The sequence below is a fragment of the Tachyglossus aculeatus genome, chromosome 4, assembly GCF_015852505.1.
Source record: "Tachyglossus aculeatus isolate mTacAcu1 chromosome 4, mTacAcu1.pri, whole genome shotgun sequence".
NCBI classification, from domain to species: Eukaryota; Metazoa; Chordata; class Mammalia; order Monotremata; family Tachyglossidae; genus Tachyglossus; species Tachyglossus aculeatus.
In genome coordinates this window covers 117,809,519-117,829,050 of record NC_052069.1, presented here as the reverse complement: position 1 = coordinate 117,829,050, position 19,532 = coordinate 117,809,519, and the positions used below count along the sequence as shown (strand labels likewise).

The window sequence follows — 19,532 nt, the reverse complement described above, 5'->3', positions numbered from 1 at the left end:
CACATGGGGCTCATGATCTAAGTAGGAGGGAGCAGAATTTAATCCCCATTTTACAGATGAGGTAAATGAGGCACAGAGAAGATAAGTGACTTGCCCAAGGTCATGCAGCAGACATGTGGTAGAGCAACAATTAGAACCCAGGTCCTCTGAGTCCCAGGCCTGTGCTCATTCTTTTAGGCCATGCTGCTTTTCCTAGTGCTTACTGTGTGCCAGGCACTGTACTAAGCATTGGGGTAGATACAAGATAAGCAGATTGAACACAGTCTGTGTCCCACAAGGGGCTCACCGTCTAAATTGGAGAGAGGAAATTAAATTGCCACTTTACAGATGAGGTAACCAAGACCCAGAGAAGTGAAGTGACTTGCCTAAGGTCACCCAATGGACAAATGGCGAAGCTGGGATTCAAACCCGCATCTGTCACTCCTTACTCCTGGAATTAATCTATCATGTTCTATCTGGAATCTCCCATGATCTTCCTCAAATGCCCACCCAGGAAATGTTCCTGTGCCCAAAGCAGCCATCTCAGCTCTAAGATCCCTGCTGTCCTCCTGCTTGCTGAGAGCTGCGGACACTGGTGGTTTCTGCTGGACTAGGGCACATGTGCGGGTTTAGTTTAGTTCACTACTTGGTAATTCTTGAAGGTATCAGACTGCAGACTGGGAAATGCTGTTCTTGTTTACAAGGCCATTTTACACAGTGCTCCATTTAGAGAAAGCTGGGGCTGGTGAGCCAGGAGTCTCACCTAGTCACCTGATCATCGGTTTGTCGACAAAGAAAGCAAGTCCAAAGGGCCCATTACAATCCAAGAAGCAGTTTGGCCTCGTGGAGGAAGCACGGGTCTGGGAATCAGAAGGAACTGGGTTCTAAACCCTGCTCTGCCAGTTGGTTTCTGTGTGACCTAGGCAAGTCATTTAACATCCCTGTGCCTCAGTTTCCTCAGCTGCAAAATAGAAATACCTGTTCTCCTCCTACTTAGACTGTGCACCCCACTTGGAACCAGGACTGTGTCGGAACTAATTAACTTGTTCCTACCCCAGAGCTTAGAGTAGTGTTTGACAAATAATAAGGGCTTAATACTGTTATTAAAAAAAAAAGAGGCACCTGTGCTGGGGAGTTGTGGGGAGGGCAGCGTGGCCTAGTGGAAAGAACATGGACCTGGGACTCAAAGGACTTGGATTTTAATCCCAGCTCTGCCACTTTGCTGTGTGAACTTTGACGAGTCACTTCGCTTCTCTGTACTTCAGTTATCTGTACAATGGGGATTGAGACTGTGAACCCCATGTGGGACAGGGACTGCGTCTAACCCGATTATCTTCTATCTACCCCAAAACTTAATACAGTTCCAGGCACATAGTAAGCACCTAACAAATACCATAATCATCATTGTCAACATTACCATCCCTTCCAACCCTCACTAGCAGGGTCCTGCTTGGACTCCAAAAGAACACCCAGGCTGTAGCAAAGGGGTGGCTGGGGCCTTCCAACATGCTGACCTCCTCGTGGGCTGCCTGCCTTAATAGTTTGTAGGTGCTTTTGAACACCATGGTTGGGGTAAGTTTGGGGCAAATCAGGAAAGGGTCCCTCCAGCATTCTACTCCATGAGCAGCTGCTGAGACCATCCCACATTCTCGAAGTACCCCCTATACATCAGTATGCGGTCGATCATGGGTGCATCCAGGATGTTTAAGTTTGGTTTGCTTTGCTTGTGATCATGAGATGGTGCTTGATGAATTCACTCAGCCTAAAGGGTCATTGCAGCCCCAATTCCTTACTTCCATGAGTAAACATCACTTCCACTTCTACATTTAAAATCTTCTATTATAATTCATACATTCAGTGCCCTAACTCCGGTGATGAGTGTGTCTAGATTGTCGGAGAAATGCTCTTTATCTCCCTCTCAGCTTGTTGCTGTGGGGCTAAGGCAGTAATGAACGACAGGTGAAAAGTGTTCTGTCTCAGGGAGGCTGGAGCCTCATTAGCTGGACTCATTTAGCCCTGGTAAGATTGGAAAGGCCTGATAGTAATGATTGTCCAGTGACCAATCCAATCCCTGATGACCATGTTTTGGCACAGAGATTGGGTCCCGCAAGGGAAGTGTGCCTGGCGTTTCTCTATAAATAGGCACTGCCTGGAGGAAGCAAATCCCCATGAGGTAGAGGAGGGGGAAAGCTGTCCTACCTTTTTCAGGGCATCACTCTAGGCTCTAGGAAGAAAATCATCCTCTCTGGCCCCACCTCACAAGCAGCACCCCCAACCCCAGGGCTGAAAAATATAAACAGGTAACAAGTAACCTAGCACGTAAATTTATTGACCACCCCCCTTGGATGGGGGCCTAGCGGGGAAGCCAAAGAACACTCTCCCACCCCCACCATAACTCTTCAGGAGTCTAAAGTGTTTTGCTTCCCACGGGCTCAATTAATAGTACCAGGCTCTTACTGTATGCAGAGCACTATACTAAATGCTTGGGAGAACACCTGGCTGCTCTTCCTGTTTTTTCTTTTCCTTCCTTTTTTCCTTTTCCTCCAGCTCCTCGTTTCTGACCACCAGCTGGCATACATCCTGGGCAGAGAATTGAAAGCTGAGTTTGGATACTGGCCTTTCAATCCACTTGCCCCCCCACCTCTGTTACTGCCCACTCGGTATGACCACCCCCCAACAATACAAACATACAAACACACACACAACTCCAGGCATCGGCCTCTTCTCTGCCCAGTGGAGTTTGCTGATGGAGTGCCAGGCTTTGGGGCATCCTGGTTCCTGGCCACCTCTCCCGTTGCCTAGCACTGCTGCACTGTGTGATGTTGGGCAAGTAGCAATCCCTCTCTGGCCCTTTTTCCATTTGTACAGTGGGCAGATTGTCTAGTAGTTCCCTCTAGCCCCACTACCCTTCAGTTGTTTTGTATTATTGTCCTTGTCTTATATTACTATACTATTTAAGTGCTTATTATATGTCAAGCATTGTTCTAAGTGCTGGGTAGATGCAAGTTAATCAGGTTGGACACATTCTCTGTCCTGCAAGGGGCTCATGGTCCAAGTGTGTTGTTTTTATATTTTTGTTTCATCTTTCCTTGTGTGTCTGTCACCACCCTCCCTCCCCATTTTCCTTGGACTTCAAGTCCCTAAAGATGAGGTCCATGACGGTGTCTAATTCCCACCTGGATATTTTTTTTCCCCCAGGGCTTTGTATGATACTTTACACCCAGTAGTTGTTTAATGTTATTACTACTACTGCTGCTCCTCTTCAGCGTGTGTATGATTCTGCCCCTCCCCACAAGTGGCCAACGGTGAGCTTTGTTGACTCTCACCTCCTCCCTCAGAAAGAAAATGGTTTCATTTCTGCTGAATCCTTCACACAAGGCTTGGGCTTGGAATTCCTCCTGCTGTTCTTGGCTCAGGGTCCTGTTCCGAGCTAGGGTTTGGACAAGGTAGGGGGAGAACGATAGTACGTGAAAAGGAGGAGAATGGGCCTTAGGGGAGGGACAGGGGGTTGGGCCCAGGAGCCACGTGGAGTCTCGCGGTTGTCGACTAGAAGGGAGATTCTGGATTAGTCTATCGGATTCCACTAATCCCCTCCAGAAGAGCCCTGTGTGGGGTCAGAGGAGCAAGAGGTGATCCCATCAGCCTTTTTGGCTCCCTTTAATTTCCCCACACTCAAGGGTCCACTCAAGGCCACAAGAGAGTGGCCCTCAGGGTGCCAGCCTCCCTGAAATGGTAAGGCCAACCCCCCTCGCCCATCCCACACTGACCCAGGGAGGGCATCAACCTATGGTTTGTGAGTTATTCCCAGGCCAAGGGGTTGTTTCCTCAGCCCCACCCAATCAAACAAACAGTGGTATTTATTGAGCACTTACTGTGCGCAGAGCACTTGGGAGAGTGCAATACAATAGAGGTGGAAGACACAATCCTTACCTACAAGGAGCATACAGTCTAAAGGAGGAGCTTACAGACTAGTTTACACCTGACAACCCTCAGCTTGCCCCTACAGTCCTGCGGACTGGATCCCCGGCTGTTCCCACCTTCCCTCTTCCCTGCAGTGGGCAACAGTGCCTGACGGTCTCAGCTAGCTGGGTAAGTGCCAAGCCCCAGGAGGGTGTAGTGGAGGGCTGCAGCTTCTATCTCTAGACCATGGAAAGGGGTGGTATTTCCAGGCTAGAGGGACCCTCTCTCCCCACCCTCCGCTTCCCCTCCCTCATCATCCCTCTCTGCCCCTTCTCCCTGGCCCCTCCAAGCTGTCCTTTCCAGCCAGGTTCTGCCTGACCCACTGTCCTGCCTGAGATCAGATTCAGAAGCCCCGTCCATTCTCCCTTCCTCCTTCAGGGTCGCAGGGGATCTTACTCTTCCGGAACAAGGTCCTCTTGCTTCGGTTGACATAGAAGGTGGTCTGGTTGTGCACACAGATGCCACCATTAGAGGAGGAGATGAGGCCAGAAGAAGGGGCTGGAGAACCAAGAGGGAGGGAATGCCTTATTCAGGAAAAAAACCAACTGGGGAGAAACAGTGGTAACAAAGGAAAGGTGGAAAGGATGGGGCGGTGGGAAGTGCGAGGGGGCAAGAAACGATAGGGCAGGAAAAGACACTGTCCATTCCTGTGTTGGCATCGCAGGCAGGCCACGGGTAGCATGTCCACTCCATCTTCTGGGCACCCAATTCCCGGCTGCACTCAGGCCAGGCCTCGGTCAGGCTCAGCTCTAAGGAGAGCGATAGAGAAGGCTCGGGTCTGCCTTTGGAGCTGACACCCATCAGCAAAATGGACTAGGCAGCCAGCAAATCAATCAATCATATTTATTTAGCACTTACCGTGTACTAAACAGGTGAGAGAGTACAATATAACCGAACTAATAGGGGCACTTCCTGCTCGCAAGTTTACAGTCTAGACTGGGAGGTGGATATTGAAATAAATTAAGGATATGGACATAAGTAGACATATGGACATAGAGAAGCAGCATGGCCTAGTAAAAAGAGTATGGGCCTGAGATTCAGAAGGACCTGGGTTCTAATTCTGGCTGCCACTTGTCCATATGACCTTGGGCAAATCACTTAACTTGTCCATGCCTCAGGTAACTCACTTGTAAAATGGGGATTGAGATTGTGAGCCCCTCCCATATGGGACAGGGACTGTGTCCAATTTGATTAGCCTGTATCTAGCCCAACATTCAGTACAGTGCCTGGCACATAGTAAGTGCTTAACAAATACCATTTTAAAGAAAAAGGAAGTGCTGTGGACCTAAGGGTGGGGTTGGATGAGAAGCAGTGTGACCTGGTGGAAAGAGTACAGGACTGGGAGTCAGAGATCCTGGGTTCTAATCTCTGCCCCACCCACTGCTGTGTGACCTTGGGCAAGCCACTTAATTTCTCTGTTCCTCAATTACCCCATCTGTAAAATGGGGATTGTGACTCTGAGCCTCAAGTGGGACATGGACTGTGTCCAGCCTGATTAGCTTGTATCTATCCCAGCACTTAGTACAATGCCTGGCATATAGTAAGTGCTTAACAAATACCTTTAAAATTATAATAATAATTACATGTACAAATCCAAGTTCAAAGGTGACACGGAAGGGAGAGGGAGTAGGGAAAATGAGGCTTAATCAGGGAAGACCTCTTGGAGGCAATATGGTTTTAATAAGGCTTTAAAGATGGGGGGGCATGATGATCAGTCAGATATGAAGGGGGAGTGAGCTCCAGGCCAGAGGCAGAACCTGAACAAGAGGTCAGTGGAGAGATAGATGAAATCAAGGTAGAGTGAGTAGGTTGGTGTTAGAGGAGCAAAGTGAACATGCTGTGCTGTAATAGGAAATCAGCAAAGTAAGATAGGAGAGAGCAAAGTGATTGAGTGCTTTAAAGCCAATGTTAAGGAGCTTCTGTTAGGCACAAGTGGTTGGGCAACCACTGGAGGTTCTTAAGGAGTGGGGAAACATGGTCTGAACAGTTTTGTAGAAAAGAATCCAGGCAGCAGAGTGAAGAATGGAATTGAGTTAGAAGAGAAAGGAAGCAGGGAGGTCAGGAAGGAGGCTGATGCAGTAGACAAGGTAGGGTAAGCCTAGTGGCAATTTGGATGGAGAGGAAAGGGTGGATTTTACCGATGTCGTGAAGGTAGAACCGAAAGGATTTGGTGAAGATGGAGTATGCAGGTTGAATCAGAGAGATGAGTCGAGGCAAAGGACAGACTGGTTAGTATAATAATAATAATAATAATAATGGCATTTGTTAAGCGTTTACTATGTGCAAAACACTGTTCTAAGCGCTGGGGAGGTTACAAGGTGATCAGATTGTCCCACGGGGGGCTCACAGTCTTAATCCCCATTTTACAGATGAGGTAACTGAGGCCCAGAGAAGTGAAGTGACTTGCCCAAAGTCACACAACTGACAGTTGGCAGAGCTGGGATTTGAACCCGTGACCTCTGACTCCAAAGCCCGGGCTCTTTCCACTGAGCCATGCAGGGATAAAGGCCGAGAGTCTCAGGACTTGGAAAGGGATAGGATCAGCGGGTCAGTGGAGAAAGGGGATCTCACCTGCTGATGTAGAACTTCATACGGAATTTATCATTGGCCAGGCTAGGATACAGGAACATGGAGGAGGTCTGGACCCCCTTCAACACGTCCCTGAATTTGGAGTCATGTAGGGTGGCGGCCGTGAGGAACCACTGTCCTGTCAACTGTGGAGATGAGAGAGTCAAGTCCGCTTGGTGACCTAGGCAGCTCCCGATGGGGAAACCCATGGAGAGAGGAGCAGGACCCCTGGGGAGGGCGTGGGGACTGGCAGAGGAGCTGGGGCCATGGGCCCAAGTTTCCACCCTTGGAACATTGTGCCCTGAGGCTTCTGGGGAATATCCCATTGTGCCCCACAGGGTTCACTTCACTAGCTGGCCCTAGATTGGACCACCCAAGACTTCCTTTTCAAATTCCCATGTTGTGAGCAAATCTGGGGAACAGGCTAAAGTGCAGTGACAGGACAACAAGAGGCGAGACAACAATAAATCACCATAGTTTAGCCAAGTACACACAAGTGGAGTGAGCGTGACATTCTTGGAGGGAAAGACATTTGTCATCCTGGCCAGAGTCCACTCTATGCCTAATGGGCTCATCATAACCCTTCTCCCCTCCCCCTTTACCCCCAGCTCCTTCAGATTTCCATCAATCAATCAAGGATATTTATTAAGCGCTTACTGTGTGCAGAGCACTGCACTAAGCGCTTAGCACTGTACTAGTTTCCTCCGGATATGCTCCCCTGTGCTTCAGCAGCCAGTACACTTATAATGACCAAGGCAATGTACCGTATGCAACCCCTTCCCTGGATCCAGCACTTAGAACAGTGCTTTGCACATAGTAAGCGCAAAACAAATACCATCATCATCATCTGCCATCTGAGGGCACAGTCGCAGCCCCCTTTCTCTGGCCCAAGGGCCAAAGGCCCAGACCTGAACCAAAAAACAACAGATTGAGAAGCCGAGCCCTGAAGGCCAGGATGCATCTCAAGCTTCAGGGGACGTCGAGGAGGTCATCTGGTCCTGTCCCCTGGCCCAGGACAGATGGTCACTAGGAGCAACTCTGAGGAACTGGCCAGGAAGACTTTAAGTCCCTCCAGCAACGAATGTGAGCTCTGTTACTTCCATATGTCACTTGCACTCAGCTCCTCAGGGGGTATGGGTAGCTCCAGTCCCCCAGGGCCCAGATGTGGACATGAATCGCCCATAGGGATTTTCCTAGACTCCTGGCAGCTACTCTATTTTCAGAGCTGTGAGGAAAGAAGTCAAATCCCCCTGCTAACGTTTAAGTTCATTTTTTCTTAGAGAAGCAGCGTGGCCTAGTGGATAGAGCACCGGACTGGGAGTCAGAAGGACCTGGGTTCTAATCTTAGCTCTTGTCTGCTGGGTGACCTTGGGCGAGTCACTTCACTTCTCTGGGCCTCAGTTACCTCATCTGTAAGATGGGGATTAAAATTGTGAGCTCCATGCAGGACAGGGATCGTCTCCAACCTGATTTGCTTATATCCAACCCAGCACTTAGTACAGTGCTTGGCACATAGTAAGCGCTTAACAAATACCACTATTATTATCATCATTATTCAAGGTTTAGCCATGGTGGAAGTGAGGAAGAGCTGTTCATAGTAAATTTCATAATAATATGGAATTTGTTCAGTCAGTCAATCAGTGGTGCTTACTGAGCACTTAATATGTGCAAAGCACTGTACTATGCCCTTGAGAGAGCAAGTAGAAATTATCCCTACCCTCAATCAAATGGGAATGGCAGATGTTAAAATCAATTATGGGCAAAGAGAGCAACCAAGCATAAGGATTTGTACATAAGAACTATGTTAAGTTCTCACTGTGTGTCCAACACTGCACTTTTCATAAAATTTGTTAAGCATTTACTATGTGCCAGGCACTGTATTAAGTGTTGAGGTAAATACAAGCTAATCAGGTTGGATACAGCCATGTCCAACACGGGGCTCACAAACTTCATCCCCAATTTACAGATGAGGTAACTGAGGCACAGAGAAGTTGAATGACCTAACCAAGATCACACAGCAGACAAATGGGGGAAGCTGGGATTAGAAACTAGGTCCTTCTGACTCACAGGCCTGTGCTGTATCCACTAGGCCATGGTGGATGAGGTAGATATCATTCAAATGGATCAGGCACAGTCCTTATTACCCCTGGGACTCAGAATCTAAGTGGGAGGGAAAGCAGTTATTTAAACCCCATCTTCTAAATAAGGAAACTGAGGCACAGAGAAGTTAAGTGGTAGGGCCAGGAGAACTAACACTTGGGTTTTGTTTTTCCTGCTTAACAAAGGACAAAGGTCCTTTGTTAAGCAGGTGGTCCACTAGAGCCTCAGCCATCCTACGCCCTGTGACCAGCCCCATTTTGAAGTAGTGGCTTTTGCCTCTCCTCCCTAAAGCCTGGAGTGTCCAGAGAAGGAAAGTTGGGGCTTGGGCCCTCAGGCTGGGGATTTGGGACCTGGAGACCAGTGGAAATGGCTTCCAACTTCCCCATGACAAGAGTTCACCATCACAAAGACTTCCCACCCTGTCCTGTCCCAGGACCCATCCTGGCCCTGAGAGACCTACAGACCCTCCCACTGGGGGGGGTGTATACAGGAGACAGGAAACGGATGGGCAGGTGAGCACCTCTTACCTTGGTCATTGTGGAGTTGTCTAGGATCCGGGCCTCGGGAAGATCACAGGCTGAGGGTTCAGCCTGGACCAGGGGGATGAGGCTCAGCACGGCCACGGTCCACACCAGTGCCACAGCCATGGGGGCAACAGGAAAGGAGCTATGCCTGGGATTAACAGAGCCTGACCTATCTAGGGGGAGGAAGGACCTTTGACTGGTTTCTTTGCTGCTGCAGTGAGCAGGCCGCATGCATGTTGCGAAAGCAGAGGACTGACTAGGAGTCCTTATTTATTTATTTATTTTACTTGTACATATCTATTCTATTTATTTTATTTTGTTTGTATGTTTGGTTTTGTTCTCTGTCTCCCCCTTCTAGACTGTGAGCCCATTGTTGGGTAGGGACTGTCTCTATGTGTTGCCAACTTGTACTTCCCAAGCGCTTAGTACAGTGCTCTGCACACAGTAAGTGCTCAATAAATACGATTGATTGATTGATTGAGTACTTCCCCCCGAGGTTGCTGACCATGCCAGGAACCACTCATCCCGGGGCCTGGCTGACCAGCTCTCAGCTGCCCTGACTACCCTGGAGTGCCTTCTGGCTGGACACCATCAGCTCATGGGCAGTTTTGAAGTGCTCGATCGGATCCCCCCTAGGCCTCCCCTCACTCCTTGCCTTCGTTTTTTGGCATTTGCTAAGCGCTTACTATGTGCCAGGAACTGTACTAAGCACTAAGATAGAGATAAAATAATTGAGTTGGACACAATCTCTGTCCTCCCTAGGACTCACAGCCTTAATCCAATTTTACAGATGAGGTAACTGACGCACAGGGAAGTTAAATGACTTAAGGTCATACAGCAGACAAATGGCAAAGCTGGGATCAGAACCCAGGTCTTCTGACCCTCAGGCCAACACTCTATCCACTTAGCCATGCTGCTTCTAACCAGTTCGTTGACATCCCCAACTCTTATTAATAAATCGGGACCTTGGCTATTTCTGTGATCAAACTGTAGCAATGTTCTCCTGTGAAGGACCTGGTAATGGGAGGGGCTGGCTGGGAAGGAAGGGCAAGGGGAGTGAGCCAGAGTTGCCGGCTATTGGAATGGAGAGGAACGGGAGGCTGGGGAGAGGCTGAAGGGAAAGAGACTGACAGGGGGAGAGGTCTTTGGTGATGCCAATAGGCGTCCTGGTGGGCCTGGGCTGGACCTGGGGCCAGGGATGGGGCTGAGGCCAGAGCCAAGCCTGGGACAGGGTCAGTGTGGAGCTGGGACGGGGGGCCAAAGCTGCTGCCACACAGCCCACAGACCTGAACCCCAGCTGAGCTGAGCGGGCCCTCTGCCCGTCACCCAAAGGTTGCAACACAGCCCACAAGCCAGATCTGGCAGACTGTCCGCTGCCCTCAGTGCAAACACCCTGGGGTCCAAAGTTCTGCAGGGAGCCGCCAGGCAGCCTTGGGAAGCCCAGAGCCCCTTTTTTTCTGCACCATGGCTCCTCCAGCTCCCAGAGGTGCCTTGGCCTGGCCGGCCCTGCTCTTCCTGCTGGCCCAGCTCCTCCAGCCTCCCGCCCTGGGCTGTGAGTTGCAGCCTCGGACCCTGGACAATGTCACTGTCTCCACGGTGAGAGCCACCCCAGCTGTGACAGGCGGCTGCCTATGGAGACCCTAGCCAGCGGGGTCCCGGCCTGTCTCATTTAACCCGGGAGGCCCTCGGGGAAGATGCAGGGGCTGCAGATCAGGGAAAATATGCAGCAACAGGGATTTATTGAGCACTTGCAGTTTGCCTCACAGAGTCTAGGGTCACTGGGGTCAGGGGGATCCGAGCGCTCGACATCAAAATCATTTGCCAAGTTCTCTGCAGAGGAATAGCTGTCATCCTCTTCCCTGACTCTCCCTTGAGGTTGTGGACCCAGGGGCCTAAGGGAAGGGGGCAGTTTGTCAGAGAAGGAAAATAGGGGGGGGGGGGTCTTCTCTAAGGGCTGCAGCAGAGGGAGGTTGCTGGGGGGGAGTCTGTGCTGGGCGAGGAGAGGGAGTGGGGCTGGGGGAAGAGCCACACACCAGGGGCCTGAAGCCTTGGTCTTCCTCTGCCCCCCGGCCCCACAGCTGTTTGGCCGCTGGTTCTTTGTGGCTGGGGCATCACCGCTGCCCAGGCACCGGCTGGAGATGCGGCTCATCGACAGCGGGGTGCTGCAGGTGTCCCCCTCGGGGACCCAGGACCACCTGGACATCACCCAGCACCTGAGACTGTAAGCACGCCTTCCTCTGTCCACCAGCCATATGCCCTCCCTGCTTGCCCCCAGCTCCCTCCCTGTTCCTGGGAGCTTTTCCCATCAAGTTCTGCCATCTGCTTACTGCGTGGCTCTAAACAAGTCATTATCTTCTCTGGCTCTCAGTTTTCTAATCTGGAAAATGGGGATTCAATACCTCTTCTCCCCCCAGCTTAGACTGTGAGTCCCAGGTGGGACAGGGACTGTGCCCAACCTGATTATCCTGTATTGACCCCAATCCACAATGCTTGGCACATGGTAAGTGCTTAACAAATTTTTTATTATTGTTGTTGTTGTTATTGTTGCTGTTGTTATTATTTTCTGGGCTGGAGGGCAGCAGCCTGGCCTGCTGTGGAGGGGCAGTCATGTCCCTGGCCCCTCACCTCCGTTAGACAGGGCCAAGTCTTCCCAACCCTACCCTTCGCTCTCTTCTCTAGGCCCTGAAGTTGCTGTTCCCTTGTGGTTATTCAGAGCCACCTGGCTCCACCCCAGAAGTGTCTGCATCCCAGAGCTCACAGTTGGTCCCATTTTTCTGGGACTCTCCTCCCTCTCCCAATCTCTTCCCACAGGGGGAACACGTGTTTCTCTGACAACAGCAGCTCCATCAAGATCACCCAGGACCACACAACAGTGATCAGACAAGGTCAGCCCAGACTCCTGGACCCCAGAACAGCTGCACCCTGGATGTATTTCCTTGTTGCTTTCTTGATGTTCTTGGAGGGTCTTAGGCTTACTGACATAGGACCCACCCCCCCCCCCCCCCAGACCCTTCCCTTCTCTTGTCCTGGTCATTTCCTAGAAATCTTTTCACCTCCTCCTTGGGGAAAAAGTGGGAGTTTCTGCCTAGAAGTGGAGTGACTCCCATCCTAGGGGCCGAATTCCAGCATTTCCCCACTTGTTGGCAGAACTGGAAGCAGCGTGGCCTAGCAAAAAGAACACTGGCTTAGGAGTCAGAGGACCTGGGTTTTAATCCTGGCTCCACCATGTAGTTTCGGTGTGAACTAGGGCAAGTCTCTTAACTTCTCGAGGCCTCAATTCCCTCATCTGCAAAACGGGCATTCAATATCTGTTCTCCCTCCTACTTAGACTCTGAGCCCCATGTGGGACCTGATTATTCTGTAGCTACCCCAGTACTTAGTACATCTGCTTGGCATATAATAAGTACTTAAAATATTATTATTATTTATATTATATTGTTATTATTACTTAACTTGGCCTGGAATGCCCTCCCTCTGCACATCCGCCAAGCTAGCTCTCTTCCTCCCTTCAAGGCCCTACTGAGAGCTCACCTCCTCCAGGAGGCCTTCCCAGACTGAGCCCCCCCCCCTCCCCCTCCCCATCCCCTCTGCCTTACCTCCTTCCCCTCCCCACGGCACCTGTATATGTGCATATATGTTTGTACATATTTATTACTCTATTGTATTTGTACATATTTATTCTATTTATTCTATTTTGTTAATATGTTTTGTTTTGTTCTCTGTCTCCCCCTTCTAGACTGTGAGCCCACTGTTGGGCAGGGACCGTCTCTATATGTTGCCAACTTGTACTTCCCAAGCACTTAGTACAGTGCTCTGCACACAGTAAGCACTCAATACGATTGAATGTATTGAATGAATGTACTTCTCTGTGCCTCAGTTACCTAATCTGTAAAATGGGAATTAAGTCCTACTTCCTTCTATTGAACTGTGAGTCTCAAGTGCAACAGGAACTGTGTCCAATCGGATTATCTTGTATTTCCCCCAGCGCTTAGTACAGTGCATGGCATATAGTTAGTACTTTAACAAGCACCATAAGAATAATAACTTGCCAACCTTGCTTAAACCCACCCTAATCCCGCCCGCTTGTGTCACCATGAGGAAAATCACCCTGGAAAGTTTGGCCCAGGAGCCCGGCTTGTGGGAGTTTTCCAGGTCGGTTGGGGAGGGTTAATCCAATCCCGACTGGGCCAGTAATGATGTACCCACCCCCCAACCTGGTTCTCCCCGCAGAGAAGAACCGTCAGGCCAGAGGACAACTTGAAAACAGCACAGAAGATGTTTTCCTCATTCGATACCTGTTGACGTGGAACCAGCTGAACTTCACAGAGTTGTATCTCTACAGTAGGTCTATGCTCCAGGAGACAAATCAATCAACCAACCCACCACTCATTGTTATTGAACACATATGGTGTGCAGAAACTGAACTACACACTTGGGAGAGTAATCAATCAGTGCTATTTATTGAGTGCTTACTTTGCAGAGCCCTCTACTAAGCACTTGGGAGAGTGCAATATAGTAGAGTTGGGAGTCACTATTCCTGCCCACAAGGAGTTTACCAGGCTAGAGGAATATAGTAGACTAGTAGGTCTGATTCTTGCCCACAAGGAGTTTTCAGTCAAGATGGGGAGAGGTATATATAACAGGAGAAAGAAGGGCTCAAACAGTGAGTCTGTACTGTATGATTTGCAAAAAATTGCAAGGTGACTCAGAAGGTCTGAGAAGGAAGGTAGCAGTGAGGATGTGACTTGGGGAGGAGAAAAAGTAATGGGGGATAGGCTCCAGGAAGGGGTAGGGTTTCAGTAGGATCTTAAAGATCGGGGGAGTTGCGGTTGTGTAGATTGGAAGGAAGAGGGAGTTTCAGGCAAGAAAAAGGTGGACATGAGCAGGAGGTGGGAGAGTCAAAAATAAAAAGGCTTAGTGAGAAAGTGACCTTGGGAGGAACTGGGGGGTTGGGGAGGAAGAGAGAGAAATAAAGAAAAAGAAAGTGCAAACTGGGGTGTAGTAGAGGAGTGACTAGACTGCAAGCCCATTGTTGGGTAGGGCTTGTCTCTATTTGTTGCTGAATTGTACTTTCCAAGTGCTTAGTATAGTGCTCTGCACACAGTAAGCACTCAATAAATAAGATTGAATGAATGAGTGGATAAGTAAGAGAAGAGCTGATGGAGCATATCACTGGTGTCTTTGGAGTGAAGGTGAGCCATGGGAGATTTTATAGGACTGGAGAGATGTGGGTAGAATAACATTTTAGAAAAAAAATATCTTTGTGGGCAGAAAACATGTCTACCAACTCTGTTGTATTGTACTCTCCCAAACCCTTAGGACAGTGCTCTGCAAACAGTAAGGGCTCAGTAAATATGATTGATTGATGATGATCTGAGCAGCAGAATAAAGGATAGACTGGAGAGGGGAGAGGCTCTAGATTTTAAGCTTCTTGTGGGCAGGGATAGTGTCTGCCAACTCTAGTGCTCAATAAGTAGCTCTGACATTGATTGTTTGAGGCACTATTGATTGAGTGAGGGAGCCAATCTGGTGTGCAACCTGGGTGCTCGACTTGTACTTCCCAAGCGCTTAGTACAGTGCTCTGCATACACTCATTCATTCATTCAATAGTATATATTGAGCACTTACTGTGTGCAGAGCACTGTACTAAGTGCTTGAGAAGTACAAGTTGGCAACATATAGAGATGGTCCCTACCCAACAACGGGCTCACAGCCTAGAAAAAATTGTGATTTGTTAAGCACTTACTATGTGCTAAGCACTGTTCTAAGCACTGGGGAAGATACAAGGGGATCAGGTTGTCCCATGTGGGGCTCACAATCTTAATCCCCATTTTACAGATGAGGGAACTGAGGCACGGAGAAGTGAAGTGACTTGCCCAAAGTCACACAGCTGAGAAACGGCAGAGCTGGGATTTGAACCCATGACCTCTGACTACCAAGCGCATGCTCTTTCCACTGAGCCAGTAAGCGCTCAATAAATAGGATTGAATGAATGAGTGAATGAAAAGAGCACCTAGATCAGTGGTGTTCCTTTGGATGGAGAGGAAAGGATAAATCAAGGAAAAGTTGTGGAGGAAAACCCAATGGGATTGAACAACAGACTGGTTGTAAGAAATGAAAGAGAGCATGGAATCAAGGCCCATGCCCAGGTTTGGGCTTCTGATTTGGGGAGGCTGACTACAGGCCGGCCATTCTCCAATGAGCAGGCATTCTCCTCTCCAGCTCATCAATCAATCAATCAATCGTATTTATTGAGCGCTTACTTTGTGCAGAGCACTGTACTAAGCACTTGGGAAGTACAAGTTGGCAACATATAGAGACAGTCCCTACCCAACAGTGGGCTCTGCCACCCTCTCTGTCGTTCACCTTGTAACCCCCTCCTTTCCCCCCCTGCACTTCTGGGATTCCCACCTAAAGGGGACCTCATTCTTCTCTCCTTATCTGCTCTTCACGGATTTGTGGAGCCCAAGGAAGTTCCGAACTGCTCCTAGGGAGTTGTAGCATGGGTGGGAAGCATCCAGCCTGGCTGGCTCTGAGGAGGCACAACAGATTTAAGGTCAACTAGTCCCTCCTCCCTCCTCCAGGCAGCCCTCCGCCTCTGAGAGGATGATGACGTTCATGAAGACCATTGGAGATGGGGGCCCCAAAAACAGGGTTCCCTCTGTCAATGCTCGCAGAACTGGCTCAGAAGCCACAGATATATGTTTGTGTTAGTTAACTCCAGGTCACATAATGACTCCAGGTCACAGAACACCACATGTTTGCTGTGTGACCTTGGGCAAGTTACTTCACTTCTCTGGATCTCAGTTAACTCATCTGTAAAATGGGGATTAAGACTGTAAGCCCCATGCAGGACATGGACTTTGTCTAGCCTGATTAATTTGTGTCTACCCCAGCGCTTAGAATAGTGCTTGACACTTAGTAAGCACTTAACGAGTACCACAATTATTATCTGATGAAAATCTGTAGCATCTAGGGCATATTCCTATGGGGGGATCCCTGGATCCCCTCCTTTTGCTCCAAAGCCATTCCTACCCCACCCAGGTCCTGAGAACAAGGACTCTGGCGGCAGAAAAATTTAAATGCAAATGACGGGTATAAAGAAGTCCAGTGACCTGTCAGTACCTGATGGTATGGGCTTGCTGAGAACCGGACTATCTGGTCTAAAATTGGACAAATTGTGGCCCCGTCCACAACCTCTGCTTGCCCCACACCAATCTCACTGTCCAGGAGATTACTCCTCCTGCAGCTTTATCTCCTTTGCTCTGTGACGTTTATTCTTGTCTTTTTATGTTTGTTTTTCACTGTTTCTCTTTTCTTTATGTGTCTGTCACCCACCTCCCCTTTACTCTTAAACTGTGAGGGCCCAGCACCTTGTCTAATTTTTATCCAGGTGTTTTTTCCAGTACTTAATACAGTGCTTTGCCCAGAGTAGGCACTTAATAAACCAATGTTATTAACTACTGTTGGCTGACCCTCACTGTATCCTGCCTGAGAAGCAGTATTGCCTAGTACATAGAACACTGGCCTGTGAGTCAGAAAGACCTGGGTTCTAACCCCAGCTCTGCCACTTCAATCATGCATTCAATTGTATTTTTTGAGTGCTTACTGTGGGCAGAGCACTGTACTAAGTGGGAGAGTACAGTACAACAATAAGCAGATACAATCCCGCCCCACAAACTTACAGACTTGGGGGAGGTGGGAAGGAGACAGGCATTAATACAAATAAATATTTGTAAAATATTAAATAAAATAAATAAAATTAAGTAAAATAAATAAAATTATAAATAAGTGCTGTGGGGCTGGGATGGGGGAGAGCAAAGGGAGGAAATCAGGACATAGAAGGAAGTGGGTGATGAGGAAAGGTAGGGCTTAGTCTGGAAAGGCCTCCTGGGGGAGACCATGATGATGGTATTTAAGTGCTTACTATGTGCCAAGCACTGTTCTAAGTGCTGATGTGGCTTCAGTGAGGCTTTGAAGCAGGGGGACATGTCTGCTGTGTGATCTTGGGCAAATCACTTCACTTCTCTGTGCCTGTTACCTCATCTGTAAAATGGGAATGAAGACTGTGAGCCCTCTGTGGGATGGGAACTGTGTCCGACCCAGTTACCTTGTATCTACTCCAATGCCTAATAGTGCCTAGCACATAGTAAGGGCTTAATTATTATGATGCAGAGGGAGAGGGAATTGGGGAAAAAAAGGGGTCCCAATCCAATGTCTCCTAGGGCTTGTCTCTCCATCGCCTTCTGGCCCTACTGTCAAAATCATTTATTCATGCATTCTATCGTATTTATTGAGCACTTACTGTGTGCAGAGCACTGTACTAAGTGCTTGGAAAGAACAATTCAGCAATAGAGACAATCCCTGCCCACAGAGGCCTTACATTCTAGGAGGGGGAAGACAGACATCAAAACAAGTAAACAGGCATCAATATAAATAGATAAAATTATAGATATGTACACATCAAAACAAGTATACAAGCATCAATACAAATAAATAGAATTATATATATACATTAATCAATCAATCAATCAATCGTATTTATTGAGCGCTTACTGTGTGCAGAGCACTGTACTAAGAGCTTGGGAAGTACAATTTGGCAACATATAGAGACAGTCCTTACCCAACAGTGGGCTCACAGTCTAAAAACACTTAATACATAAGTGCTGTGGGGAGTAGGGGAGAAGAGCAAAGGGAGTGAGTTGAGGTGATGTGGACGGGAAGGGGAGCTGAGAAAAAGAAAAAGTCAAATGACAATCAATTAATGGTACTTATTGAACACTTACTGTTTGTACAACACTATACTAAGCTTTTAGGGGGAATACAACATTGGTTGACACATTCCTGCCGTCCATCTCAGACCGTGTTCTCGAGAGCCAATCTTCCCATGGCTCCCGAGCTATGGGCTCTGGGGGAGGCCAGCCACAGGACTCTCCCCCACCCTGCCCCTGTCTCTCTTTCTCTCCCGGGCTAGCTCGCAGCAGGAATGCAAGCAGGGAACAGCTGGAGGCTTTTGCAGAACTTGTCAAGTGCCTGGGGCTGGAGGAAGAGGAGGCAGTTTATAACTCAGCAAGAGGGGTAAAAGTTCCCCCTCCTTCCTTCCACCCCCCCTCCCCACCCCCAGCCTCCATCCCTCCCCCAGCAGCATCCAGAATCATCCTCACCTGCTGCTAATAATAATAATTATGATAAATTATGATATTTGCTAAGCACTGACTATGTTCCAGGCACTGTACTAAGCGCTGGGGAAGATACAAGATCATCAGGTTGGACACAGTCCCTGTCCCATGTGGGGCTCACAGTCTCAATCCCCATTTTACAGATGAGGTAACGGAGGCCCAAAGAAGTGAAGTGACTTACCCAAGGTCAAACAGCCGATAAGTGGTGGAGCCGGGATTTGAATCCATGACCAGTCTGGTCTGAGGGATTACTGAGGGTTGGTTAAGTCTGAGAGGTGTATTTCTAAGGGAGAAGGGAAAAGTTCCACCCAGTGCAAGAACAGGACCCCCAGGAGGACCCACCCTGTGTCATGTTAATTAAACAATACACACAGCCAGCCCCCACCCTCAGGAAGCTTCCAATCTGGAAATGGCTGATTAGATAACAAACTCTGTGGTCTTCCCAACCACCAGGAGCCTCAGAGGCTGTGCTCAAGGGTAATCCCCGGCCTGAGTCCCCTACTACTAAAGAACAGGGAAGTCTAGACTGTAAGCTTTGTTGGCACATGATTACCAACTCAGTTATATTGTACTCCCCCAAGTACACAATAAGTACTCAATAAATACGATTAATTGATTGATTGATTGATTGAAGTCTACAAGACTGTGGGGGTCAGAGAAGCTGGAAAAGTGAATGTGTTAACTGGAGCCTGCCTCGGTCCTCTTTCCCCAGAGGGAAAAGGAGAAAAAAAGAGGGCAAAGAAAGATCAAGACAATTCTGTGTCTACTGGCCAGAGGCCCCGGCCTGATTCATTCAGTCGTATTTATTGAGCACTTACTGTGCACAGAGCATTGTACTAAGCGCTTGATAACTCCCCAAACCTCATGCTGTCTGGGAAGGGATTAATTATTCTTCTCTCTTGTGTTTTCCGATGGATAGGAGCCATGTCCCTTGGGGAGAGAGGAGAAGGAAGCAGATCTTCAGGGAATCAAGCCTCCACCGGCTGGACCCCAAGTGGAAAACTCCAGGGGGACTATGGATCCTCACCTCAATGCTACCTCAGATGCTTGGGTGACACGGTGAAGCCACCCACCTTCTCTGGGCCTTACGTTCCTCAGCTACCCCACATAGAGCATAACACCAAACCTCCACCCCAGCGGAGCCAGAGGATGTGAAGCCACCAGAAAGAGGTATAATCACACCTGTTGTCCCTGTCGGTGGGGAGTAAAGGGTTTCACCATC

The 19,532-nt window shown here is 48.9% G+C and overlaps 2 protein-coding genes across 2 annotated transcripts; one reads left to right on the top strand and one right to left on the bottom strand.

The window, feature by feature from the left end:
• Nucleotides 1-2,454: 2,454 nt before the first annotated feature.
• LOC119927141 (alpha-1-acid glycoprotein-like) lies at nt 2,455-9,254 on the bottom strand. Its single transcript, XM_038745685.1, has 6 exons — nt 9,135-9,254; nt 6,511-6,653; nt 4,578-4,654; nt 4,336-4,437; nt 3,306-3,409; nt 2,455-2,559 (listed from the first exon to the last, which is right to left on the bottom strand). The coding sequence occupies exons 1-6, from the start codon at nt 9,252-9,254 to the stop codon at nt 2,455-2,457; spliced, it is 651 nt and encodes a 216-aa protein (XP_038601613.1).
• Nucleotides 9,255-10,595: 1,341 nt separating this feature from the next.
• On the top strand, nt 10,596-19,532 carry LOC119927281 (alpha-1-acid glycoprotein-like). Its single transcript, XM_038745854.1, has 6 exons — nt 10,596-10,727; nt 11,210-11,352; nt 11,943-12,016; nt 13,362-13,472; nt 18,106-18,209; nt 19,230-19,532. Exons 1-6 carry the CDS (start codon nt 10,596-10,598, stop codon nt 19,371-19,373), a joined length of 708 nt encoding a protein of 235 aa, XP_038601782.1. The 3' UTR covers nt 19,374-19,532.

What these genes read in the sequence shown, in the direction of transcription:
- LOC119927141 (XM_038745685.1), bottom strand. Translation starts at nt 9,254, where the DNA reads ATGGCTGTGGCACTGGTGTGGACCGTGGCCGTGCTGAGCCTCATCCCC. An exon ending in ACAACTCCACAATGACCAAG is followed by an intron (nt 6,654 to 9,134) that starts GTAAGAGGTGCT and finishes TCATCTCCACAG; the next exon opens with TTGACAGGACAGTGGTTCCT. An exon ending in GAGGACCTTGTTCCGGAAGA is followed by an intron (nt 3,410 to 4,335) that starts GTAAGATCCCCT and finishes TCCAAACCCTAG; the next exon opens with CTCGGAACAGGACCCTGAGC.
- LOC119927281 (XM_038745854.1), top strand. Translation starts at nt 10,596, where the DNA reads ATGGCTCCTCCAGCTCCCAGAGGTGCCTTGGCCTGGCCGGCCCTGCTC. An exon ending in ACAATGTCACTGTCTCCACG is followed by an intron (nt 10,728 to 11,209) that starts GTGAGAGCCACC and finishes CCGGCCCCACAG; the next exon opens with CTGTTTGGCCGCTGGTTCTT. An exon ending in CACAACAGTGATCAGACAAG is followed by an intron (nt 12,017 to 13,361) that starts GTCAGCCCAGAC and finishes TTCTCCCCGCAG; the next exon opens with AGAAGAACCGTCAGGCCAGA.